This window comes from Moschus berezovskii, chromosome 15 (genome assembly GCF_049115385.1).
Source record: "Moschus berezovskii isolate FMDL1 chromosome 15, NW_MosBer_1.0, whole genome shotgun sequence".
NCBI lineage: Eukaryota > Metazoa > Chordata > Mammalia > Artiodactyla > Moschidae > Moschus > Moschus berezovskii.
The window spans coordinates 56,957,315-56,984,768 of NC_142474.1; the positions used below are offsets into that span (position 1 = coordinate 56,957,315).

Below are 27,454 nucleotides of genomic sequence, written 5' to 3' on the forward strand. Positions count from 1 at the left end.
ACATCGAGACGTTTTAAAAACCTAAGACACAGCTAAGATTAATATGCTGTTGCTTAAGATGCTGCCGACTAAGCTTGGCTCTTTTAGTTTAGGAGACATCACTTAGTATAATTTAGAGTTAGGAACTGTTTTCAATCCTGAAGACTACAAATTTAACATGGAGAAAGAAACAAAGTTACCTAGTTTTTGTTGAGCTTCCTGAAGAATCAAGTCTGTGCCCTTAACCACCAGGTTAGTCAAAGTGGTTTGAATCTTCTTTTTAGGAGCAACAGCGGCTGCACTGAAAAGGAAAATGAAAACCACTGAAAGTCAATGCTCTATGAGGCAGAAAAGTAGTTGTTACAAAACGTCAATGTTTCTCAAAGCTCCTTTTAAGTAGACTGTAGTTAATACCATGGTCCTACACGTAACTGATGTGTGCATTATGTCACAGACCTAAGACAGGCAACCTACAAACCTGCTTGAAGGCCATTCTGGAAAAGTAAATTGGCAAAAGATATAAAAATATGAAAACACTTTGACTGAGACTAGGACTTATCAAGAAGTCTAGGATTTACGTAAGACCTATGCAAAAATTTAGGATATTAATGGAAGCTTTGTATTGCTAAAAGTTAGAAATACTATGTTTATCCATAGGGAATTATTTAAGTTATCAGAGCCATGAAAAAGAATACTATGAAGCCACTAAAATTAATGCCGTTAAATGAATATTCCACAAAGAAAAATATTTTTTTCTTTCCCATATTTTTATGGGAAAGAAGAACACTGCAAATTATAGGCATACTATGACTTCATTTTATACTCTTAAAAATTTAAACTCTTAAAATTAAAGGGAAATGTCCCCCCAAACCATATATACCAAAACTAACAGTTATCTAGATGGTGGGGTTATAGATGGTTTTTATTGTCTCCTTTTCACTAAACTGTACATATGTTTTTAAAAAATTTTGCTATGTGGATTGCTTTTTGCTAAAATACAGACATTATTTTAAATCTTAAAAATGTTCTTGATGTTACAAAATAGACAGGAGGTGAGAGTCCTCTAGCCCAGTGTCTCTTGGATTGAGGACCAAATCTGTTTTACTCTTGGACCAAATGTAGCTCCCTTGAGCCAAATCCCTGCCTCAAGTATATTTTACAGAGTCAGGTGACAGGCCATCAATCACCTACTCAGGGACTCTAGGGAGAGGCTGAGATCCCCAGGAGTGCCGGCTTCAGCAGTATCCCCCTCCCCTGTGAGGTTTCTCTGCATATTCATTAAGTTCACTGTGGGTTCCCTGAGATCTACAACCTCACACTCACAGTCACGATGGAAATGATTTCAAGGATGTCAACACTATGGTGAACACTTTCAGTGGCCAATCAGTCCTGACAAAGTTGGACTATTCACATTAGAAGCCAAAGAGGAAGTGTGGGCTCCCTGTTAGAGACCAGGATAGCCAGACTCAGTTTCTCCTCCTTCTAAGTGTTTTCTTCTCTTCCCAGGAATGAAGTAATAACCTTGTCCTGGGGTCTCTTCTCCTCTGCTACAGTTTTAGGAAGCTTGTTATAAAAGATGAAACCAGTACAAACCTTCTAGGACTGGGACAAAAATGTACAACCACTGGGTTTACTTTTTGTTTTTTCCTTTTTGGCCATACAGCACAGCATGCAGAATTTCCCCAAACACGGATGCAACCCATGCCTTCTGCAGTGGAAGCATGGAGTCCTAACCACTGAACCACCAGAGAAGTCCTGGGTTTACTCTTAAATGAAGACCCCAGCCCTCAAAGAAGCTCTGAGAATGTCTTACATTGAGGCTGCATATGAGGCTGAAGAAATGCCTCCATAGTAAAAACCATCCTGACACAGCCGTTCTTTCAGGCTGATGCCTTTGCGAGCAAACTTCTTTGGAATGCGGCCTCCAGAGAAGGTGGACTGCAAGTCAGCTCGCCTGGCGCTAAGCCTCTTGTACTGGGCCTGGATGTGATACTGACAGTACTCACAGTCATTCTGTGAAGAGAAAAGAGCAGCTGTATCAACATTAGGGCAACAGGCCGGGGACAATGTTAATGGACACAATTTTCTCCCAGCCTCACAGAGAGCTATTCTGTGGGCAAAACTCTCCCGGCTAACTACTGAGATTATTCTCTATCCACTGCTAAGAAGCAACTTAGAAGTTTATCCTCTAGGTAAGGGGGTGGAGTGGGGGTGATAAATTGGAAGATTGGGATTCATACTCACACACTATTATATATAAAATACATAACTAATAAGAACCTACCTACTCTATAGTACAGGGAACTCTATTCAGTACTCTGTAATGGCCTATATGGGAAAGGAATCTAAAAAGAGCAGGTGTAAGTATACATATAACTAATTCACTTTGTTGTATACCTGAAGCTAACACAACATTATAAATCAACTATACTCAATAGGAATTAAGAAAAAAAAAGTTAAGGGGACTAAACTCTGAACACACTATTCAGGTACAAGAAAAAGTGGTACTTTTCATTGCCTTTGTCCTTTTTCTACAATGGAAATAAAGTCAGTTTCTAGGATGAACCTTGAAAATATTATGCCAAATGAAAGAAGTCAGACACAAAGGTCCCATGTTGTATGATTCCTTTTATGGCATATATCCACAGAGACAGAAAACAGATATAGGTCATCAGGGAAATGGTTACTTAATTGCTAGGGGGTGTTTTTTTAATGGGGTGATGAAAAGATTTTGAAACCTGAAGCTGGTGGTTGCACAATAAAATACACTAAATATTATTGACGTAAATGGTTAACTGTACATAATGTGAATTTTACCTCAACAGAAGCTAAAAAATAAAACAAAATCAGTTTCCTTTCTGTTTCTCTGGTTGACTCTCAAATGCTACCCTTATAGTGAAAGGAGCAAAGAGAAACTATGAAGTATTATTGAACTGGGTGAAACTTAAGAGATGCTGACAATGGAGGTTTAATGGTCCAGCTCTTGTGATCTGACAGGCACACTTCCCCTGAGACCTCTTTCCAACTGTCTCTTTCCTCCCTATTTCCTGCTCACTAGTTCATCTGTTAGGCAGCAATGAGCGAAATAAAAAGAGATGAAACCAGAACCTATTATCCAGTCCTTTCAAAGAGCTCTAAGAAGTACCACTTCACATCCACTTGGATGGCTATAATCAAAGACAGACAGTAACAAAGTGTTAGAGAAACTAGAACCCTCACATCCTGCTAGGGAGACTGTAAAAGCCACTTGGGAAACCAGTTTGGTAGTTCCTCAAAAACCTAAACACAGATCCAGCAATTTCACTCCAGGTATATAGTTGAGGGAACTGAAATGGACACCCACATAAAAACCTGTATATGCATGTTGACAGCAGCATTATCCATAACAGTCAGACATGAAAACCACCTAAGTATCTATCAACCAAAGGATAAACTGAGTGTAGTCTATCCATACAATGGAGTATTATTCAAATACCAAAAGGAATGAAGTGCTGATAAAAGGCTTTGGAGCATGAACATAGCACAGATGAATCTTAAAAACATTATTCTAAGTCCAAAGAAGCTAGATACAAAAGGCTCTACCTTATACAATTCCACTGTATGAAATGTCTAGAACAGGCAAATCTATAGACAGAAAGTAGATGAATAGTTGCCAGGACTGGAGGAGAAGCGGAATGGAGAATTACTGTTAGAGGGTATGGGTTTTTAGAAGGGGACTGAAAATGTTCTGAAATTACCTGGTGGAGATGATTGCACAACCCTGTGAATACATTAAAAATCACTAGACTGTGCACTTTAAAGCTGAATGGTCTGGTATGTGCATTCTATTTCAGTACAATGTTTATTTACTTTTCAAAAAAGAAAGTTCTAATAAAAGGTAGAATACAGTTATGTACTGGCTAAAATAAGGTTGCAGTGTATTTCATCATTAGAGTTTGATCTTCAGCACTAGAAAGAATTGAGGGCAAATTAAAATTCTGTTTTTCTTATACTTCCCAATCAGCTGGTAATAAAAGATCAGTTTCCTAAGAGGTTAAATCCTTCCCCCGCCCTCAGCTTTTTAAACTGGCCATTATTAACCACACATTCTACTTTCTCACTTTGATGCTTCCTATTATGTACGAAACTCAGTTCCAAATAGGTCATTACAGGTAAAGTGCCTAAAATTTATTCGTATGTTTCTTTCTTTAGCAAAAGCCACCCCAACAAAGCTTAAACCTACCAAATTCACAATCTGTGTACATGGTTCTCCGTTCTTTTTCTTTGCTTTACAGGTTCCCAGGTCAAGAGCTTCCCCCATAATTAAGATCTTTTGAGGATGATCAATAGATAAGCATATCTGTATAAAAAGAGGTAGTGGGAATTAAAAGCAAACAAAGGTATGGCCCCTCACCCGCAAGAATGGATATAGTAACGGTTGGCCTGAGTTAGGCTTATCCTTTTCATCAGTGCCCTGGGATTTGAAGCCAGTGCTCTGTAAAACAGTTGTAGAAATGGGAGAGAGAGGACATTTAGTTCTCTGTTCCCTCCTGCGTCTTTACTATCAGAATCCTAATGCTCAGCCTCCAGTGATGGAGCAGGTTCCCAGTTCTCCCAGCATTCTTTGCAGCTAATGATTGTCATGTGACTCCACTCTGGCCAATGAGACTGAAGTAGGAGTCTGCAGGGAAGGTAGCCAGGAAAGCTTCTGCTTTTCTATAAAAGCAGAGTGAAGAGGCTGGCTGACTTCCTGACTTCAATGGATATGTGATGGCTAGGGTTTCAAAGTCATCTTGTGACCAAGAGGGAAATCTGAGAGACTCATGGACACCAGCCCTGGTATTAGAGCATTACTGGAGAAGGCAATGGCAAGCCACTCCAGTACTCTTGCCTAGAAAATCCCATGGATGGAGAAGCCTGGTAGGCTGCAGTCCATGGGGTCGCTACGAGTCAGACATGACTGAACGACTTCACTTTCCCTTTTCACTTTCACACATTGGAAAAGGAAATGGCAACCCACTCCAGTGTTCTTGCCTGGAGAATCCCAGGGACGGGGGAGCCTGATGGGCTTCCGTCTATGGGGTCACACAGAGTCGGACACGACTGAAGTGACTTAGCAGCAGCAACACTGCCTATGTCTGGATTTTTTATTATCCAAGAAAAACAAAAACCTCAGTGTCTACCATTACAAAGAACTGTAGTGAAGCTTTTCTGTTACTTGTGGCCAAACACCTTCCAAACCAATAAATGAAGATTTGTTGCTATTCTCTCGTGAAAGCAATGAATGCAACAACTCTGTCTCTCACTCCTCCTGATATAATAATGTGTCTACAACAGAAGCAGTAGCCCCTTGTTGATTCCTGTGGAGAAACTGTTATTGTTCACACTGTACCTGTTTGCAGTTTACTAGAGAATCAGTAAGTAGGTAGTAACCCAAATTCTAATGCTGCTTAAGACAGTGAAAAGTCACTTTAAAAACAAAAACTCGTAAGTTGCAGCTTTGATTGTACTAGCAAACGGAACAAACCCTCCTCAACTATAAACCCTTCCTTCCCGATGCTATCAAGGATAATAGGAGATGGAAGGGAACCTGAGCCCAAGTACTGAAAAATAAATTCCAGGAAGCTTGGAATGAATTTGAAAAAATATAATGAAAAAAGTTGTCATAAAATACTCTAGCCTAGTCTGAAATTCAGAATACTGGCAGGTAAGAAATGAATGAAAAAAAGCCAGTAAAATGGAGTAAAAATAATACAAAAGCTTATTACCTGGAGGTAGACCAGCATAAAGGTTTTTGATAGAACTCAGCTAAGTTATAAAGACCACAAAAAAACCCCAAACAAACACATGGAAACAGAGTCTTACCTCCTCTGAACCATCCTTGGGCTTCATGGGGTTTGCATTGAGCAGCCCTATGACAGAACCCTGTTCAGTCTTCCAGAGTTCTTTGTGAACCTCTCCAAACAAGAACAGTGACACACATTGCGTCAGGTCACGAAGATCATTCAGTCGCCAGATGCTAAATGTTTTCCCCTGAAGCAAATCATTTATGGTTATCTTTAATAAATCTTGAACAATGGGTTACAATGTCTTCATATACAGTCCAAGTGTTCTACTGTGGAAAATAGCTAAGCATGACCCAGTATGAATAGGTTATCATTAGAATGTCTGTTAATTATAAATTAATCCTTTCTCAAGAATTTGGTATGCCTCTTCTCATTTTAGAAATGAAGGTGAAGAAAGGCAAACCTCAGAAAGAAACAACTTTCTTGTTAACTTGTTAACTTTGTTTCTTCAACTTGTTATTAGCAGACACAAAGTACTATATAAAATATTCAGACAATAAAGACTAGTACTGTAAAGCATAGGGAACTATATTCAATATCCTATAATAAACCATAATGGAAAAGAACATGAAACATATCGACATATGTATAACTGAATCACTTTGCTGTACACCTAAAACACAACATTGTAGATCAACTACACTTCCATAAAAAATTTACTGATATATATTTAATAAACATTATTTATCATTGTTATTTTAATATTAATAAGGAAGTTTCAGTTCAATGCTTCTATATCTTTCCTTAGGAGAAAAACAGCATCATTTAAAGAAAACTGGTTGTATTTAACTCTGAAACTTTGGAAATACTATGACATATCAAGAAACTCAAAATGCTAGCCACATATAATCTGAACAACTTCCATGTTTATAGAATTTTTAAAAAAGCAATTCACACAATACTGAATCAAGCTATTTCAGAGGCAGCCCAGAGTGGGTATGGCTACAGGTTATAGTGAATTACTGCCTAAACTCCAGTATTATAATTATTCCAAGGATTTATACAATGCCATTCTTAGAGAAGTTCAGATAAATTTCACACCTATTATTTCAATGTCATTATAGCCAGTGGTAATGCAATTATGAACTTAATCAAATGAAAACCAGCTTTGTTCACATTTACTGAGACAGACCAGGGATAGAGCAGGACTCAGAATCTGAACCTCAACCCCTGGTGTCAGAGCTCATAAAAAAATTTAAGTTTGGTCAATATCAAAACTGGAGAATGAAATTAGTTTTGAACAAGATAATCTGAAGTATTTTAGAGACAGCCTTTCAGGTAATCAAAAGACAATTCCTTCATTTTACAGATAAGCAAATGGAGGTCCTTAAAGAAAGAGTAAGGGCCACCTAATGCCACAAAGCTCCTGATAAATAAAGAATGAGGCTTAGAATCCAGCTTTTCTGACTTGGCCACAGAATAATTTTTGTTCTTTCTCAGTCAACTGTGATTTAAAAACTTACCAGATGTTTTATAATATTTGGCAAATGAAATGTACCATCCTGTACTGGCACAGGTCAGCAATATCAGGACTTTGGTGACTGACATCTTACATCTAGTAAGACTCTCCAAACGGTCTTTGAGGACGTTCTCCCCTTCCATAAGGGGGATTAATCAGAGTTGTAGAGCATCCACAGGCATCACCAAACAAGTAAAATGAGTAAGAATGATGTGGACAATAAAAGGCTCAAGAAACCTGTCCAACCAGACCTTTACGTAGGGCCTTCCTTACATATCTCCCACTCTGGTACCAACCAGGTGATGGTGTGGCAATCTGAGAACTTACTAGCAATGACTACAAAATGAAACACTGATGGGCTCTGGGTAACAAATCAAGAACATGAGTCTCCACTGCCAATCTGTGATGAAACAGCTGATAAATAAAATAGCTTACACTGTTAGAACTCTGTGGAGTGATTTTCTTCAATATAACCCCAAACGTCACCCAGTCTATTTCTTCCAGCTTCTCACTTGCCATCTTTTCCTTGAGCTGAGACAGTCTGATAAGTTTTCGGCCGATCATTTTCTTGTTCATTTCTGTGGAGGATACTCGAGGCTTTCTGGGTCAAGACACCAGCGATTGGTAGATTATTACTCTAAGAGATAATCTGGCACTGTAGCAAATTGGTTAGAAGAGATATTATGGACATAAATCTCTAAAGCACCTGTTCTTAGGGAGGCTTAGTACAAGGCACATATTTTTTCAGCAGGTGAAAACTTCCCTGGTTGTTCAGTGGTTAAGACTTTGTGCTTCCAATGCAGGAGGCATGAGTTCCACCATTATTGGGGAACTAAGATCCCCATGCTATACAGCACGGCCTCCTCCCCAAAAGATTATTTTAAAGACCAGGTTTGCTTTTCCACGGATATAGAACTGGGACTTATGTAGAAAGTAAAGACCACAAATTATTTAAGTTCTTTTGAATTCTAATATAACATTCTTTTAAAAATAATCTCTTGATTTTAATATAAAATTATGAATTGTTTAGGTAAATTAGGATATTTCAATTCCATCAATTCTGTGAGATTTTCGTAAGTTTTACTATTTCTAATCAGATTTTTTAAAAGCCAACCTTTTCATATAATTAAAAAAACTGACTCGAACTTCAATTAATACACTGTTGTTTCTAATGACTGGTTAAAACTCATAAAATTTGCAAATTGTTTTTCTCTAGTTGAATATTAAAATCTGTTTCATGTTGGATCATATAACATATTTTAGGATGAGAGCAGTCAGGAGAAAACAAGCTTTTTGACTCTTTCAGAAGTTTTCTAGAATAGAAACTCTAAGGGCTAACTCAACAATAAAGAATATTCAGGACGGAAACACTGACATAAGTGGAGAAATTCTTTCCTTGTTTGATTTCCGAGTTAACAGGTTACTACGAAGCTATGATCCTACAGAGTATCTTCAGGTTCTAAGGTTCAGGAAGAACAATCATGAGAAAGACTCAAAAACTCTGCAACCCCCTAAATTTGTAGGCCCCACAGAAGCTCTGGCTGACTAGTTTCAACTTCATCTACCTCCATTCAGTTCAAATGTATAGCAATACCCGCATTAGCAACATCTGTATTATCTCTAGGGTGTTTCCACTGGGAAAGGCCGTATTATCTCAGGAGGGCCATATTTACCTTAAAAAACAAGCCTGAAGTTCCCTCAGTGAGTTTTTACTATATTCCATTCCTCGAATTCTGTCTCAAATGTAATTAAAAAACTGATTTTAAAATATAATATTTACATTAATTATATTAATATTTACATACATAATTAATACACAATTAATTAAAATATTGATCCCCCCAATTTTGAAGAGTATGGAGTTATTACAATAAAATTCTACTGCATGTCAGGAGTCACTTGTTCTCCCCTGCTCAATAACATATAATTTAAAAGCTTAGCAGTTTTAGTTTAGGTTGACAAGGTTCTAGAGGGGCTGCACTTGGCTACTCAGACAGTACTAAAGGCAATCTGGTTTCAGGGTAAGGATGTCGTCTCTGCCCAAGGCTTCAAGAGCAGTAATAACAGGGGTGCAAAGCAATAGACACAGAAGACTCAGAAATCCAGGTTTTTCCCTGAACTGATCCTGGGATGTATTTCTATTTTTTTCAAATTGGAGGATAACTGTTTTACAATGTTGTGTTAGTTTCTGCTGTACAATGTGAATCAGCTTTAAGTGTATATACATCCTTTCTCTCTTGAGCCTCTCTCCCACCTCCCATTTATATTTTACCTGAATATCTTAATTTCTCCACGTAACAATACAAAAAAGCACAGTTATTTCTATTAACATTAAGAAGATACTACTATCCTAGTTAAACTGTATATTCCTTTAGGTATTTAAAAATAGTCTCTACCACTGTTCCTACTAGTTTCTGGTTAAATACAGTACTTATTTATTGATTTCATTTTTAAGAACATATATCTTTTATTCTCTACACAAACAAGAGAAAACTTTCCTATTCATATGTAAATACACTGAGTCAAATTCAGTGCCAAAGGCCTAGTACGGTCAAGTATAAGAGCTATACGTCTCATGGGACTCGGCAGTACAAACACACTAATTCTGGAAGGCTCAGTCCCTAGGAAGGAGAAGAGGCATCTTGTGGGGACTACGAGCAGAGAGAGGGCTGTCACAATTACTGACCTGAGCCTCAGGCCAGAGAAGGCTTCCACGGAGACATCCTGAGCCATCTCCCCAGAGCTCCTGGGTGTCCCTGAACTCTGATCCCTAGTCATCCCACCAGGCTTGTTCCCAGGAGTTGTTCGGAGTGGTTGGGAGGGTACACTTGTCCTCTTCAAAGGTGAGCACTGGGGCTCTAGAAAATATAAAAACCACACTGATAATTAAACATTTTTTAATTAGAATTGTTTCTTTTTTAATCAACACATGTCAAACCTTGAGAGAATAACGGAAACCCACAGGATCATTTCTATACTACCCCCAAACCTCTGCAGTGTAGTCCAGAACTTCCTGTGTATGGAAATGTTTTATACCACTGCTGTCCATGTGGTGGCCACCAGCCACAGGTGGACACTGACCACCTGAAACTGACCAGTGTGTCTAAGGAAATGAATGCCTAATTTGTAATCTAATTAGCCACAAGTGGCTAGTGGCTGCATCAGTTCTACTCTAAAACACTGTTACTCTGTGCAATGCCATTTCTTGAATATTCACCATATACAGAGAGCACTGTGGTAGATTTCATATGGGAGAAACAGCCCTCCCTCTGAAATCAGTAATTAGTGGAGATTTGTGCACAGGTCAAATTCTACCTGAAAGACATCCAAAGTTAGCTTCCCTTTGTTTTCTTGCTTCAATTCATTTCGTTTTACTTGTGTGTATGTGCATCAGTGGGGATGCGGGGGCGGGAGTGTTAGGGGACCTAGGATACTCTAATATGGTTCTTTTCATATTTTACAAGCATTTGACAATGTTCCTGAGGGTCGGAATGCTTGGGTATTCTCCTTAATAATTCTCTCTCAAATAAGATTGGTATTTACTTTCAAAGTGAACTTGGATCACTGCTCCCAAGGCAGGGGCCAGGGTAACCCTAGAACTTTTTAGAATTGCCAGAAACCATGCCCTTATCTCAATGCCTCAGGACACTCCCTAATAAAATACCTTAGTAATATCAGAAGTCCTAAGGGAATAAACACTATTAATAAGTGGATGCATGGAATATATCATCTGTTGTCAAATAAATATGAACACAAAGAGGCTACAGCCATTCTGTATTGTTGTGTCATGTGCCAATGGCAGTCAAAAGGGCCTTTTTGAACGTGTGATCAATAAAATGCTGCTTACTCTAAGCCAAGTTACCGCCAGGTCATTTTCTCTTAGATCTTCCAAAGAGCAATTGCTCTGGGCAAAAAGACAGTACAACAAAACCAATACACAATCCTTTACATTTTATTTTGTGTGTATATATGTATGTGCTGAAATAGAGTACCACTCTATCTTCCTGGCAAAGATGACTTTTCATAAGAATGAAACCTCTGGCTTCAAATAAAACCTGACCATTTTATTAAAGAGATCACTGTGCCTCAGTCTCACAGCCTGAAGATTAAATCTCTAGCTTTCTAGCATAAGAACTCAACCCAGAGGTTATACTTCACTATAATTCAACTACAGGACTTATAGAACCAAAAAAATTTGAATCCACTAAGCATTTAAATACTTATTCTCTACCCAAGTATTTCCTAAGCACTTTGAGATGTACACAAAGATTATGAAATATAGAATGTGGTTCCCATTTCCAGGAAACTTACTTTTCTCAATGGGCAAGTAAGACAGACCAACACACACCCCCATACATAAGAGTACCAAATATATTGTAAACAGAGCCCAGGCAGTAAGAAACTAGGGGCCATGAGTACTACACCTGCAGGTGAGACCTTTGGTGTCCGAGCCACTCGCTTGGGTTTTGGTAGAGTAGGGATGTCAAGCTCCGCAGCAAAGCATAACGACTCCTGAATTTTCTGAACTTTCTTCTCCTTAAGAGGGGGACGTGGAGATTTATCTACTTGATTAAAAGAAATTAGTAAAGAAAATTTAGAAAGGGGTTCAAAAACTGTTTTTACCAGGAGTAGGATGCAAAAGTAATGTTATGATTTCTTTGTAACAGAAATGCATACTATTAGAATTAGTTTGATTACTTGGGGTTTTACGTGAAAGGGCTGGACTTGAAGGCTGTTTAATTGTCGCTAGTTTCAGCTGTTCTTGTAAGGACTTCATTTGCTCTTGCAACTTCCTTAATTCATCTAGGGGAAAAAAATATATTGATTAAAAAGCCAGAACAGAAGAAATATCATACATAATGGAAGTGCTGAAATGATTTTTGATGTCTACCCATAACCTCCAAAACTTGAGACCCAGAACAGAATCACATACTGAGAACTCACAATTAACTTTTACACTTTAAACATTTCCCCTTAGAGAAGTAAACATGGTATTTTTTCCAGTAAACAAATCTCTAATATCAAAGCTGATTATGAATTTGTACTACTGACAGTTAGATACACGTTCATGGTTGACAAGTTCTTAAGAGTCAAGAAATGATTATGGCCCCTAAGCAAGGATGACATGCAAATTTGTGAAGCTTTCCATATTTAAAACACAAATGTACAGCACAGAGAATAAGCCAATATTCAGTAATAACTTTAAATGGAGTATAATCTATAAAAATGTCAAATCATTATGCTATATACCTCAAACTGATAACACTGTAAATGAACTATATTTCACTTAAAAATATATATGTAAATTAAAAAAATACGTATCAGAGAAGATATCAGGAATAAGAAAATGGCGCTCCTCCCTGGAGAAGGAAATGGCAACATACTCCAGTATTCCTGCCTGGGAAATCCCATGGACATAGGAGCCTGGTGGCCTATAGTCCATGGGATCTCAAAAGAGCTGGACATTATAGCGACTAAACAACAACTTCATAAAACCAACTAATATGTATAAACCTTTTCTAGTTGATGTTTATAAGTATTTGAATCTCCTGTTGGGATTAAAATAGAAATAGAAACTCTGCAGCCAAAATCCACCTGGAATCCTAATCATACAGATTTGGATGAGTGACCTGGGACAAGTCACTTATATGCTCCAATGCTCCTGAAACAATGAACTAAAAAACTTGCCATAATGCTTTTTTATGAGATGATAAAAACAGGAAAAAAATCTGTAACACTAAAAAAAAAAGCAAGCAAGCAAGAAAAAGCCACTCCTAGATGGATCTGTTCAGAAAAGGTCTTCTGCTCAAACAGAATATGTAGTGGCTTTGTAGTCTTATCCCTGGCTCCCTTTGCTAAATCTCAAGGTATTATTTTTCTGTAATAAATGTGAGAAATGTTAGAGCCATTTTGCAAAAGCTCAATTATAGCTGGCTGACCTGATATCAGGGACTGCTGTGCCCTCAAATGCTGGCTTTAAATGCTTGCTCCACTAACTTCTACAATTTTTTTTGCAAAGTCATTTATCTCTACTCCTGACTCAGCAGCTATTTTGAAGAAAGCTGTCAGATGGGTAGTCATCATCTGGTCTATCATAAAGAAATTAGAGAAAGCAAGTGGTTAGGGCACCTTGCAACTCCTGATTAGTTTTCCCTTGACTGGGAGCAGGAGCAGGGACAACCCTCTCTTTAGTTGATTGTGATGTAGGAGCTTCTTCCTCATCTGTTAAGTCTCCCATGTCTCCAAAGAGTGTGGCCAAATTCTCCTTTTGGTTTTCAGCCTTTTCCACTTCTCCCTCATCAGTCTCCTCTGTGTAAGATTCACCATCACCATCAGCGTCAAAGAGCTCATCAAATGAGTCAGGTTCACCATCTTCCTGGGTCAAGGGCTGACTCTCTTCTGAATTACAATCCAAGGCCGATTCATTTTCCTCCAGCAATGCAGTCAGCAGAGACAAATCATCTTCCTCCCCTATGGGAAAAAGAAGAAAAAGGAAATAAAGGAAGCCTATATGTGAAAAACAGCCATTGACAAGCAGAGTTAAAACATTCAACATTCATAATGCAGTTAAAATGACTGCAGATTCACCATTTTGCCTGGTACATGTAACTATTGTTCTTGTTTCTAACTTTCTTCTCCCCAAGTGCTTCTTGGAGGGCACTAGGCTAAGAAAGTAGGGGCCAGTATCTGCTTAGTTATCTCAGTGGGCCAGCCACTGGGCTAGATCTCTTTATCTACACTACTTAAGGTAATGAAGTGACTTCCTGCGTATGAAATTCAATCCACAATGGAATAATTGAAAATCATGCTAAGTATACATTTAGTTCCTTGGTGTATACATTACCCCACTTTTTCATTGTTTGGGCAATTTTTAAAAACTACAGAAAGTTACAAAGCATTACATTAAATGTACTCATATCCCATCAACCAGAATTAGCCATAATTAAGTTTTTATTAGAGAAGGAAAAAGCAACCATGCCAGTATTCTTGCCTGGAGAATCTCATGGACAGAGAAGCCTGGTGGGCTACAGTCCGTAGGGTCGCAGAGAGTCAGACATGACTGAAGTAATTTAACACACATACAACCTTTTATCATGTTTGCTTTTGGCTTTTACGTTAGAAGTTTATTACATCAAATCTTATCCCAACTCCTTACCATAGCCACCAGGTCCCAGTGTAATCACTGTCGTAATTTTGATGTATCATTCAAGCCCATTCTTCATACTTTTAACATAAATACATATTCATTAACATATCTGGCAACTATTTACATAGCATTTACATTGCACTGGGTATTATAAGTCATCTAGAGATTATTTAAAGCGTACAGGATGATACGTGTAGCTTGTATGCAAAAAATATATGCCATTTTAATATCATGGAATTGAGCATCTAGATTTTGGTATCTATGCAGGGTCCTGGGATACATGCCCTGTGGATACCAGGGATGACTGTATTAACTGATTTTATCCTCAGAGCAAAATAGACAGGAAGACACATGTTTGGTGACTTGTCACAGGTGAAACTGTCACGAACAGGAATTTGAACCCAGGCAGTTTCACTTCAGAGTTCACCTTTGACACTGAAATCTGTTGAAGTGGTTTTAGTCTAGCTCTGACAAATTCTTATAATACTTCTAAATTTTGTTCATTTTGCGGGGGTATGTGCAAAATATTTATTAGTAAATAGTGAGAGAGGGATCAGCCCTGGTTCTCTCATGAAAGGATGGACTCAAGGCCAAGAGTGTGGAGCCACTAGGCAGCCTTTCTCACCCAAAGTTCCCAGTGGTGTGGGCACAGCCCTCTTCCAGGGTGTGCTCTCTATAACAGCTTGGAATGGGAGAGAGAGGAAGGCCTCTTGGCTCCATTTTGGGTATGCAGTTATCTCACTTGGAGCCTGGGTAGCCAAGTAGCCTCTTCTCTCTTGCTACACCCTGCAGTCTTGGAGTTATTGCTGACTAAGCAATTCAGAGTAATCATTATGCAATTTCTGACTTTAAGCTTTAGGTTCTTTCATCAGATTCTAGACCCTGAGTTGGCCACTGGCTCATTTCCTTCTGAGGTCAAGGAGCGTAGAGTGGTAGAAAGGGTGTTGGTTTGCTGATCTAGAGGTCTCTATCCTAACCCAGGCTCCTGTGTTGACCTGTTTCATCATGTGATCCTGAACAGGCCCTTAACTTCTCTAGATTTCAGACCCCGTCTTTTCAGTGAGGGAGTGTATCATGTATCCTCAATGTCTGTGCTTTAAATGCCTCTGATTTTATAAAGGAATCAAGCCCAAATTGTGGGGAGGTAGGAATGAGCAAATAAAAGAAACAGATAAATCAAGAATGAAGAAATCCAACTGGCCAATAAATAAACCAACAGTTCTCTACCTCACTAGTAATCCTGGAAATGCAATTAAAATAGCGAGCTACCTTTTAAAATCATCAATCAGATTAGTTACAAAAACTTTGGATGATGTCTCAGATGTTGGTGAGGTGGTAGGGAGAAACTCTTATACATGTGCCAAACAAAACAAAACAAAACAACATAATTGCAGCATAGTTTATAGTGGGAAAAGATTGGAACTAACTCATAGGCCTTTTACTGGAAAATAGATTACTAAAATGTGATTCAATCTTACCATGGATTGTAACTGAAAGAAATACAGCAGTTGAAAGAAATAAACTATATTTTGATTTGGATCAATCTTACATGCAATGTTGAATGAAACCAGGAGAGGAGTAATACGTACAATGTGAAATAATTTATATAAATATTTTAAAGTAACATGGATACCAAAATCCACAGATGCTCAAATTCCTGATATATTAATAAAATGGCATACATATTTTTTGCATACAAGCTATGCATATCCTCCTGTACACTTTAAATAACCTTTAGATGACTTATAATACCCAGTGCAATGTAAATGCTATGTAAATAGTTGCCAGAGCTTAGCAGACTCAAGTTTAGCTTTTTGGAACTTTCTGGAATTTCCCCCCCCCTCCAAATATTCTCAATATGCGAGCAGTTGGTTGAATCTGCAGATGGGCAACCGTCAGATATGGAAGGCCAATTGTATGCATAAGATCTTAGAGCAGTGCCTGGCTCATAGTAAGCATATGCCAACCATCATTATTATGAAAGACAACCAATGTTGTTAGGAACAGAAAGTGCACCTGGTTAAAACAAATAACATTCACTGACTGAAGTGAGATTTCTATTGAACTACTCAGACAATGCTTGAGGGTAAGGTAGCTATTTTCACTATTTTATAAGTGATATAAGTGACAATGAAAGAAAGAAATGGCAACCCACTCCAGCATTCTTGCCTCAGAAATCCCATGGAAAGAGGAGCTTGGCAGACTACAGTCCATGGGCAGCAAAAAGAGCTGAACACGACTTAATGACTAAGAGAGAGAGAGATAAGTAACAGCAAGCTCATGGACAAAAGATTGATTTTTCACGAAACAAAGGGAAATTGAGAAAACTGCCAGGACTCACCATCCATGCTGTCAAGTGAACAGTGGTGATGGAAAACTGAGGGAGTACCAGGTGCCCTGGAGATGGCGGCAATGCAGAACCTTGGCTGTGTGGAATCAATGTAGGAAAAATAACTCTCAATTGTTCTCTCTCACATTACACATCCAACAAATCCAGCATCCTACAAATTGTAGGAGCTTAATGGCAACCCACTCCAGTGTTCTTGCCTGGAGAATCCCAGGGATAGGGGAGCCTGGTGGGCTGCCGTCTATGGGGTCACACAGAGTTGGACACGACTGAAGTGACTTAGCAGCAGCAGCAAGCTCAGAATTAATCCAGGCTCTGGCCATTTCTCACCCCAACCAACCAACTTTCTCTCCCTCCTTGTATGGATGCAGTCCCTGAGAGTTGTTTTGTGTGATACTAGATTACACAATGAGACAAACTGTGAACAAGTATTATGAAGCTCAGAGGAATAGCTGGCATAGCTAAGTAGGGTAACTTTATATTATCCTGTGCACTTTCCTCTTTTCATTTAAAATCATTTTTAAAACTACAAGAAAAAAGTGTAAATTTTCTAGGTTATTGTTTAACTTATAAGTGTTCTATAATATATAGGATCTTGATAAGTTCGATGTCAGGGATTAATTATGGTGCTTTCTTTTCACTTATTCACTAGATATTCCCACCATCCATCATGTGTCTGGCACGGTGCAGTCAACTGGGGAATCTGCAAGACTGTAAGGTTCCTGAGGGTTGGATAGGGGCAAACTGTCTTGGTCATTTCTATAACCAACCTACCTCCTGCCCCCCCTCCATCATCTAGGACCATGTGACAAATGCTAAGGGTTCTTTCTTCAATATATTGCTAAAATCTTCTGTGCTGTGCTCAGCTGCGTCTGACTTCTTGCGACCCCATAGACTAGCCCACCAGGCTCCTCTATCCATGGGATTCTCCACGCAAGAATACTGGAATGGGTTGCCATGACCTTCTCCAGGGGATCTTTCCCACCGAGGGATCAAACCCACGTCTCCAGCATGGGCAGGCGGATTCTGTTACCAATGAGCCATCTGGGAAGACTCTAACCTAAGGAGTCAGGTGGGAAAATCATGAGAGTACTGATGTCTTAAGGACAGCATCTGGGTTTTGGTCCTGGCGGAAGAAGGAAGGGAGTGAAGGTTGAAAGGAGTGTGAGGACGTGGGAGAAACCTCACAGGCATAGGATCACATCCCCTGGGAGCCTTGTTCAGTATCTGGAACTCAGTGTATACCTCACAGCCCCCTACTGGGGAAAGATTAATTACAACACTGTTCTCTGATTGCCAGTACAGACCTCCTGCTCAGTCACTCAGTAGTTTTCAACTCTCAGTTGAAAATCTTCTGCTTCTCCCCAGTTTCATCCGAAAACCTAGTCCAAGTCATCTTCAATCTTTTGCCTGGAATACTGTATTAGACTCTCTGTCCCTCTGAAATGTATCCTCTGTGTAAACACCACAGTAATCTTTTCTTTCCTCAGCAATATCTGCAATCTCTTAAGAACATAAGTCAGATCGCAGTATTCCCTTAATGAAATTCTGATCAGTTTTCCATTGCCCTTAGAACAAAATTTACAACGCCTACTCGCTCTCCTACTTACTTTCACTTCCTCGTGTTTTCTACAACCTCTCCACCCAACCCCAACCCCGCAATAACGCTTCATCCAGATTCGCCTGCTTTGAACTTCGTGAACACGCAAGTGCTTCCAGGCCTCTTTGGAAAGCTCTCCCCTATCTCCTCATTCCTCAGTCTCCGCTTCACTACCAGTTTTCCTAAGCCTTTCCAGGCCACTCTATCTGGCCAGGCCCCTGGAACCCTCCCACCTCATCGCTTTCACGACTTTATCGTACATTCCACTACAGTGTACCAGTTTGTCATCTGTTCCCTGGTGGCTCAGACGGTAAAGCGCCCGCCTACAATGCGGAAGACCAGGGTTCAATCCCTGGGTCGGGACGATCTCCTGGAGAAGAAAATGGCAACCCACTCCAGTATTCTTGACTGAAAATTCCATGGACGGAGAAGCCTGCCAGGCTACAGTCCATGGGGTCTGTAAAGAATCGGACACGACTGAGCGACTTCACTTTCACTTTTTCACCTTCTTTAAACTGGATAACACGAAAGTAGATGTGATGGGAGCCTTGTACCCCTATTAGCAAACCATAAACTTAAGCATAAATTTATAAAAGAGAAAGTCCAAACGGCATGTATTTAGCAAACGTTTTAAATGGTTACCTTTTAAGAGAAAAAAATGGACCCTTACACAGCTTGGACGGCCGAACGCCTCGCACCTCTCGGCGCCTTTCGGAACTACCCGCCATTTCCCGGCTCCGGAACCGTCCACGGCTCCGCACACAAGGCCCTCCCGGCCGTCCGGCCCCGCGTCAGCCCAGAGCTCTGCCCAAGCCTCCTCCGCGTTCGCCTAGTTCCAGTCTCACCCACCTGAGCGCCCCCGAGCTCTGCGCCTCTCGCCCTCGGAGCTCGTTAAACTCTCACACAGAAGTCTTCGGCGGCCCCTCAATACTCTCAAAACCGCTCCTTACCCGGCTCCTCACCCCTTTACTCTGCACAGCCAGACCCGCCAAAATTCCAACTCCTCTCCGCCCCGGCTTCTGACGTCAGACGCACGCCTGCTCGGGCCTGTACTGATTGGCTACTTCAGAGCTCTGGGCGGAAACGACCTCAAGGGCGCGGGGAGAAGGAGACCCTGGCGTTTAGCAATCAGATTGGCTCACGTGACCGGCGCCCTCTTTGTTGGGGGCAGGGGAACTTCCGGTCGGTGAAGTCCTAGGCTTCTCCGGTTAAGTGTTCTAGTGTCGGGAAGTAGTTGTGTCTTTTCGTGGTCGGTTCCTGAAACTTTCCGGGACTGACTGTGTCATCCGATTCTGAGCCTCGTTTTCTCTTCCTGTGAGGTGGAGGGTAATTCTTGATGCCAAGCCTAGACACTGAGGCTCAGACCGCGAAACCCATTGCAAGCTTTCCCCTTGCCCTCACAGATTGCCAGTGGCTGCGTTGCCTGTATACAGATGTGCTTGATTATTTCATTTACTTGATTATTTTACAATCTTGTGTTCAGTTGAGATAATTGGACTAAAAGAAAAGTCGGATCCACTTTTACCTCTGTCTTATCTTGGGGAAGTAATATCATCATCGTCTGTAAAATGAGAAGGAAAGACTAGGTGACATTCTTTAACACAGTAGAAACCACTGTTCTAGAGGAGTCCGTGGTCCTTAGACTTTGGAAATTGCGTCAGAGTTGGGAGTAACTGTTTTATGCTTCTTCCCATCAAAATATCAGCATCTGAAGACAAGAGACTGTATCTTCTTCATGGTCCTGTCTCTTCCTCTCTCTCCTCTTGCTTGTACCTGGCACACACGAAATGTTTACAGAGAGAAGACGTCGAGAGCATTGCCTCCTTAGCAAATCACTTAGCTTTGGAAGGCTCATTTTTTTCCGTCTCTAGAGTGCTGATGAAAGCAATACCTGGGTTAGAGGGTTTCAGGAAGGATCAAATGAGAATTTCCAGTACATTTTTACACACTGGTTATCAGTCATAATCACTTAGTGCCTCTGTTGTGCAAGGGTGAGCAAAGACGTCTCATTTGGATCCAACCAGTCCATTCTAAAGGAGATCAATCCTGGATGTTCATTGGAGGGACTGATGCTGAAGCTGAAACTCCAATACTTTGGCCACCTCATGAGACGAGTTGACTCACTGGAAAAGACTCTGATGCTGGGAAAGGTTGGGGGCGGGAGGAGAAGGGGACGACGGAGAATGAGATGGCTGGATGGCATCACCAACTCTGTGGACATGAGTTTGGGTGTACTCCGGGAGTTGGTGATGGACAGGGAGGCCTGGCGTGCTGTGATTCATGGGGTCGCGGAGAGTCGGACACGACTGAGCGACTGAACTGAACTGAACTGAACTGAACTGAACTGATGTATGCATAAGACAAATTATACATAAAGTGACTAGGGGGAACCAATTTTGCTGAAAAGGAGGTGAAAGAGAAGGTGAGGTGAAAACATTTTTTAAAAAAGCTGATAAGTCAAACTATGTGGCAGATGATGAATGACAAGTCAAGAACTTTATTCTGTAAGTGTTAAAAAGACCATGTTTGAGCAGGTGGGGGAGGAAGGTGAGGCTCAGTGCTTAGGCTCGGGAGTTAAGACAGTGATTTTTAACTGCCACATACTATGCTGCTGCTGCTGCTGCTAAGTCACTTCAGTCGTGTCCGACTCTGTGTGACCCCATAGACGGAAGCCCACCAGGCTCCCCTGTCCCTGGGATTCTCCAGGCAAGAACACTGGAGTGGGTTGCCATTTCCTTCTCCAATGCATGCAAGTGAAAGTGAAGTCGCTCAGTCGTGTCCGACTCCCAGCGACCCCACGGACTGCAGCCTACCAGGCTCCTCCATCCATGGGATTTTCTAGGCAAGAGTACTGGAGTGGCTTGCCATTGCCTTCTCCGACTAACTATGCAACCTTGGCTAAATTAGTTAACTTCTCTGAGCCCCAGCTTACCCACCTGCAAAACAGGGACAGTCATAGTTATTTGGGACAGGGAATTCATGAGAAAAACTTTAAAATATGCAGAGTGTGCTCAGCACATGTAAGTAAGCATTAAATGAGCATTAACTTTTTTATTCTTACTACTTTATCAGGTAATGCTTAGGATGATTAAGCTAACAAAGATAGATGCTCAGGAATTGGATATACCAGAAACTGGAGACCAAGAAGCTCCATAGGAGATTGTGAGAGTCTCAGACTGTGAGAGCTGAAGGGAAGAGAAGAATGGGAAACATGTTATGAAGGAAACATACCTGCTTTGGTAACTGACCAAAGGAAAGTTGTCTTTGGCAGGAAGAAGAGAGGATAATCGCCACATTGGCAATAGCTGGGAGACCAGCAGAATTAGAGAGGCAGAATTTGCTTTGCACAGTGTAGACATGGTGAGTTCAGCCTGAGGTGATGGCGTGGAGACTTCAGCACTACCTTTAGGTTTGTGACCCAAGCCAAGGAGACTTCAGCACTACCTTTAGGTTTTGTGACCCAAGCCAAGGGGACATATCAGGGCTTCAAGTGTAGGTATAGTGAGTGCAGTTGAGTTCTCTAAAGTAGAGATTTTAGAAGCAGAGTATCTTAAAGTATGTTTCTGGGGGTTAACATGCCAGAGGATAGGCCCAGAAGAAAGCAATGCTATTCAAAATCAGATCTTTTGGGAATAATGGCCAATTTCCATAGCACCCCTATCACCTACCTGTAGGCATCTGTTTACATCTGCCTTCATGTCTCATGCTTAATGGTACAGAATTCTCTAGAGTCTTATCCCAAACTTGAATTTGTCCAGCTATCCGAACAAAACTCTTTACTGAAAAAAATATTATTCTTTCTCGGAGGTAACACTCTACTGAGAGATGAACGACCCCTCTGAGAAAGAGGAAAACCCAACCTCTAGATTTCCTAATAGAATATTGTCTCTGTTGCCCAAATAAATGTCTGTTGCTTTTCAAACAATCTAGAGGTTAGTTTAAGCAACAGGGATGTTCTCCATCTCTACTGATGTTTTACAGGAGAAGCTAATAAACTCTAGCCTTGCTGGTTTTTACTAATTCATAAGAACATTCAGCACATTTCTTCCTTGATTTTTGCTGAGTTAACGACAATATATACTTTATGTATGCGGAATAAGTGTTACCCATGATTATGGATCCATATATTTAAAGGACAAAATTGCTACATAAACAGTGAGAGTTCATGAGCCAGTATTTTCTTTTATTATACTTCATATCTTTGTAATTACTTAGCTAGAAAGAAAAGAACACCTATGGTATTCAGTGATGACTAGTATCTTCACACGGAGAAGGCAATGGCACCCCACTCCAGTACTCTTGCCTGGAAAATCCCATGGATGGAGGAGCCTGGTAGACTGCAGTCCATGGGGTCGCTAAGAGTTGGACACGACTGAGTGACTTCATTTTCACTTTTCACTCTCATGTATTGGAGAAGGAAATGGCAACCCACTCCAGTGTTCTTGCCTGGAGAATCCCAGGGATAGGCGAGCCTGGTGGGCTGCCGTCTATGGGGTCGCACAGAGTCGGACACGATTGAAGTGACTTAGCAGCAGCAGCAGCAGCAGCAGTATCTTCACAATGAGAACATAATGTTCCTTCAATAATTTTTAAAATGACAAACTCTGGAAGTCAAAAGATACCAGAGGATATAAAATTATTTCTACTTTTTGCCTTTCATAACAAAGCAGTTTTGGTACCTTTCCTTCTTTCATAGAAACATTTGAATATTGGTTCATATACTTGATTCCTGTTACACTTAAACGCTGCAACTGGCTGTTATGTCAGCTTTATTCAACTGAATTAATGATAGCATAATGAATCTGATATCTCATTAAAACCAATTCCAACTGAGTCCTTTCATTATGGGTCAGATGAAATTGTTAGGCAGTTTTTACCAGAATCTTGATTGTATGATGTACACAATATATTTTATGTGTATTCATATTAAATAATCATATATAGTTCAAAGGTTTTTTCATTTTTAAGAAAATAATATACTTATTTTGTAGAGTAACTTTAGGATTATAGAAAAAATTGAATGGAAAGAACAGACTTCCCACATAGCCCCTTCCACAAACAATTTTATTATTAACATCCTGCCTTAGTATCACACTTTTTGTTACAACTGAAGAGCCAATATTGACACATTATTATTATTAACTGGCCACCTCATGCGACGAGTTGACTCACTGGAAAAGAGCCTGATGCTAGGAGGGATTGGGGGTGGGAGGAGACGGGGAAGACAGAGAATGAGATGGCTGGATGGCATCACCGACTCGATGGACATGAGTTTGAGTGAACTCCGGGAGTTGGTGATGGACAGGGAGGCCTGGCGTGCTGTGATTCATGGGGTCGCAAAGAGTCGGACACGACTGAGTGATTGAACTGAACTGATAGTTACCCTGAATATTCATTGGAAGGACTGATGCTGAAGTTCCAATACTTTGGCCACCTGATGTGAAGAGCTGACTCACTGGAAAAGACCCTGATGCTGGGAAAAATTGAAGGCAGAAGGGAGAGGGGGCAGCAGAGGATAAGATGGTTAGATACCATCACCAACTCGATGGACATGAATTTGAGCAAATTCTGGGAGATAATGGAGGACAGAGAAGCCTGGTGTGCTACAGTCCATGGGGTTGCAAAGAGCCGGACATGACTTAGCAAATGAACAATTATGACAGTTTACATTAAGATTCCCTCTTTATGTTATACATTCGATAGGTTTTGACAGAGGTACCCACCATCAGTACTATCCAGAATAGTTGTATTGCCCTAAACATCATCTGTGCTCTTACTATTCACTCCTTCTTCCACCTAACCCCTGGTAACCACTGATATATATATACATATATATATATATATATATTTTTTTTACTATCCTGTTTGCTTTTTCCAGAGTGTTACCCAGCTTAAAGCATACAATATGTAGTCTTTTCAGATTAGTTTCTTTCACTTGACAATATGCATTTAAGGTTCCTCCATATCTTTTTTGTGGTTAGATACTAGCTTATTTCTTTTTATTAATACCACTGAATAATATTCTATCATATGGATATGATATCCACAGTTTCACTACCCATTTACCTTTTGAAGGACATCTTGGTTGCTTCCAAGTTTTGGCAGTTATGAGTAAAACTATTATGAACATTCAAGTGCAAGTTTTGTGTGGATGTAAGTTTTCAGTTCATCTGGGTAAATAGCAAGGATTGTGTGCTTAGTTTTGCAACAAATTGCTGAACTGTCTTCCATAGTACCATTTGGCAGCAATGAATTCCTGTTGTTCCACATACTCCCCGGGTGAATTTGGCAGTATTGTTTTGAATTTTTATCCATTCTAATAAGTATGTGATGGTATCCTGCTGGAATTTCCAATCCCCTAATGACATATGGGCTTCTCTAATAACATGCGAAGGGTTGACCCATTGGAAAAGACCCTGATGCTGGGAAGGATTGAGGGCAGGAGGAGAAGGGGAAGGCAGAGGACGAGATGGCTGGATGGCATCACCAACTCGATGGACATGAGTTTGAGTAAACTCCAGGAGTTGATGATGGACAGGGAGGCCTGGCGTGCTGCGATTCACGGGGTTGCAAAGAGTCGGACACAACTGAGCTGAACTGAACTGAATGACACGTGGGCTTCCTTGGTGTCTCAGTGGTAAAGAATCTGCTTGCAATGCAGGAGACCTGGGTTCAACCCCTGGATCAGGAAGATCCCCTGGAGAAGGGCACAACAATCCACTCTAGTATTCGAGCCTGGGAAATCCCGTGGACAGAGACGCCTGAGGGGCTACAGTCCATGGGGTCGCAAAGAGTCGGACACAACTAAGCTACTAACACTTTCACTTTCAATGACATAAGATGTTTAGCATCCTTTCAGTATTTGCCAGCTGTACATCTTTGGTGAGGTATGTATTATCTTTCTGCCCTTTAAAAAATTGGACTGTTTCTTTATTGTTGCATTTTAAGAGTTCTTTGGATATTTTCATACCAGTCCTTTTTAGGATATATGTTTTGTAAAGATTTATTCCTGGTCTGTGGCTTGAGTTAGTTTCTGTGAAAGGTGTAAGGCCTGTGTCTAGAATCTTTTTCTTGCATTTGGATATTGTGCCAGCATTTCAGCATTTGTTGAAAATACTATCTTTTCTCCATGGACTTGCTTTTGATTCTTTGTCAAAGACTGGTGGGCTCTCTGGGTCTATTTCTGGGCTCTCTACTCTGTTCCATTCATGTATTTATCTACTCTTTCACCAGTACCACTCTGGTTTCTACTGTAGTTTTATAGTAAGTCTTGAAGTTACTGTCATCCTCCAACTGTTCTCACTCAATACTGTGTTGGCTATTCTGGATCTTTTGCTTTATCAATAGCCACGAAATAATCTTGGATTTTAATCTGAATTACATTGAATCTGTAGATCAGGTTGGGACATTCTTCACAATATTGAGTCTCCCTGTACATGAACATGGAGTATCTCTCCATTTATTTAGTTCTTTATCTTTCATCAGATCTTATACATATTTTACTAGATTTATAACTAAGCATTTCATTTTGGGATATTAATGTAGATGTTAAGAGTGTTTTAATTTCAAGTTCCACTTGTTCACAGTATTAATATTGGTAATATATGTCTCTTCTTAGTTAACATGACTAGAGGTTTATCAGTTTTATTGATTGTTTCAAAGAACCAGCTTTGGTTTCATTGATTTTCTCTATTGATTTCTTGGTTTATATTTCACTGATTTCTGGTCTCATTTTTTCCCCATTATTTTCTTCTGCTTATTTTGTGCTTAACTTGCCATTCTTTTTCTAGTTTTATTTCCAAAAAAGCTTTAATTATTGATGTTAGATCGATCTTTTCCACTTATGAATTCAGTGCTACACATTTCCAGTGCTTTCATTTCATTCCCAAATTTTGATGTTATATTTTATTCCATTTAGTTTAAACTTTTCTTGAGACTTTTTTAGGCATGTATTATTTACAGAGTGTATTTAGTCTCCAAGTGTTTTGAGAGTTTCCAGGTATCTTTCTGTTACTCTTTTCTAGTTTAGTTCCACTGTGGCATGAGGACACACTGTGTATGATTTCTATTGTTTTAAAATTTTTAAGCTGTTTTATGGCTTAGATGTGAGCCTAAGAAGAATGTGTATTCTGTCATATATAGAATGTGAAGTTAGATCTAGTTGACTGATGCTGTTCAATTCAACTGTGTTAATGATTTTTTTGGCCTGTTAGGTCTCTTAATCACTGATAGAAGGATTTTGAAGTCTCCAACTACAGTAGTGGATTCATGTTTTTCCCTTACAGTTTTAGCAGTTTTTGCCTTATGTATTTTGATGCTGTTTTTAGGTACATATATAATAGAGATTGTATGTCTTCTTAGAGAACTGATTCCTTTATCATTTCATAATGGCCCTTTATCCCTGATAATTTTCCTTGAAGTCTTTGTCTGAGATTAATATAGCTACTCCATCTTTCTTTTGATTATATGTTAGCATGCTATATCTTTCTCCATCTTTTCACTTTTAATGTGTATGCGTCTTTATATTCAAAGTGGGTTTCTTGTATACAGCATATAGGTGAGTCTTGTTTTTTAACCACTCTCAAAGTTTCTGTTTTTTTTAACTGGTGTATTTAGACCAATGATGTTTAAATTGATTCTTGGTAATTGGATTAATGTCTATCTCATTTTTACTGTTTTCTATTCATTGCCCCTGTTTTTGGTTTCTCCTGTTATCTTTCAATCTATTTCTGACTTTTCTGGTTTTAATGCCTCATTTAAGTTACTCCATTTTCTCTCTTCTCTTCAGTTCAGGTCAGTCGCTCAGTTGTGTCTGACTCCGCAACCCCAGGGACTGCAGCACGCCAGGCTTCCCTGTCCATCACCAATTCCCAGAGCTTGCTCAAACTCATGTCCATAGAGTCAGTGATGCCATCCAACCATCTCATCCTCTGTTGTCCCCTTCTTCTCTCGCCTTCAATCTTTCCCAGCATCAGGGTCTTTTCCAATGAGTCAGTTCTTCGCATCAGGTGGCCAAAGTATTAGAGTTTCAGCTTCACCATCAGTCCTTCCAATGCATATTCAGGACTGATTTCCTTTAGGATGGACTGGTTGGATC

At 40.0% G+C, this 27,454-nt stretch overlaps 1 protein-coding gene across 5 annotated transcripts in view; it reads right to left on the reverse strand.

The window, feature by feature from the left end:
- MCM10 (minichromosome maintenance 10 replication initiation factor) overlaps nt 1-20,301 on the reverse strand; it is a 39,164-nt gene extending 18,863 nt beyond the window's left edge. The window contains exons 1-11 of one of the 5 annotated variants that reach the window (XM_055428572.2): nt 19,207-20,300; nt 16,752-16,836; nt 13,393-13,734; nt 11,962-12,066; nt 11,688-11,828; nt 9,950-10,121; nt 7,699-7,864; nt 5,824-5,991; nt 4,202-4,318; nt 1,793-1,992; nt 180-280 (exon numbers count right to left, since the gene is read on the reverse strand). In XM_055428572.2, coding sequence (XP_055284547.2) covers nt 180-280; nt 1,793-1,992; nt 4,202-4,318; nt 5,824-5,991; nt 7,699-7,864; nt 9,950-10,121; nt 11,688-11,828; nt 11,962-12,066; nt 13,393-13,734; nt 16,752-16,758 — 1,519 coding nt within the window. In that variant the 5' untranslated portion in view covers nt 16,759-16,836; nt 19,207-20,300. Of the gene's footprint in view, nt 1-179; nt 281-1,792; nt 1,993-4,201; nt 4,319-5,823; nt 5,992-7,698; nt 7,865-9,949; nt 10,122-11,687; nt 11,829-11,961; nt 12,067-13,392; nt 13,735-16,751; nt 16,837-19,206 lie in introns of all 5 variants that reach the window. The other 4 variants (XM_055428576.2, XM_055428568.2, XM_055428582.2 and 1 more) reach the window with 4 other exon arrangements.
- Between the last annotated feature and the right edge of the window lie 7,153 nt (nt 20,302-27,454).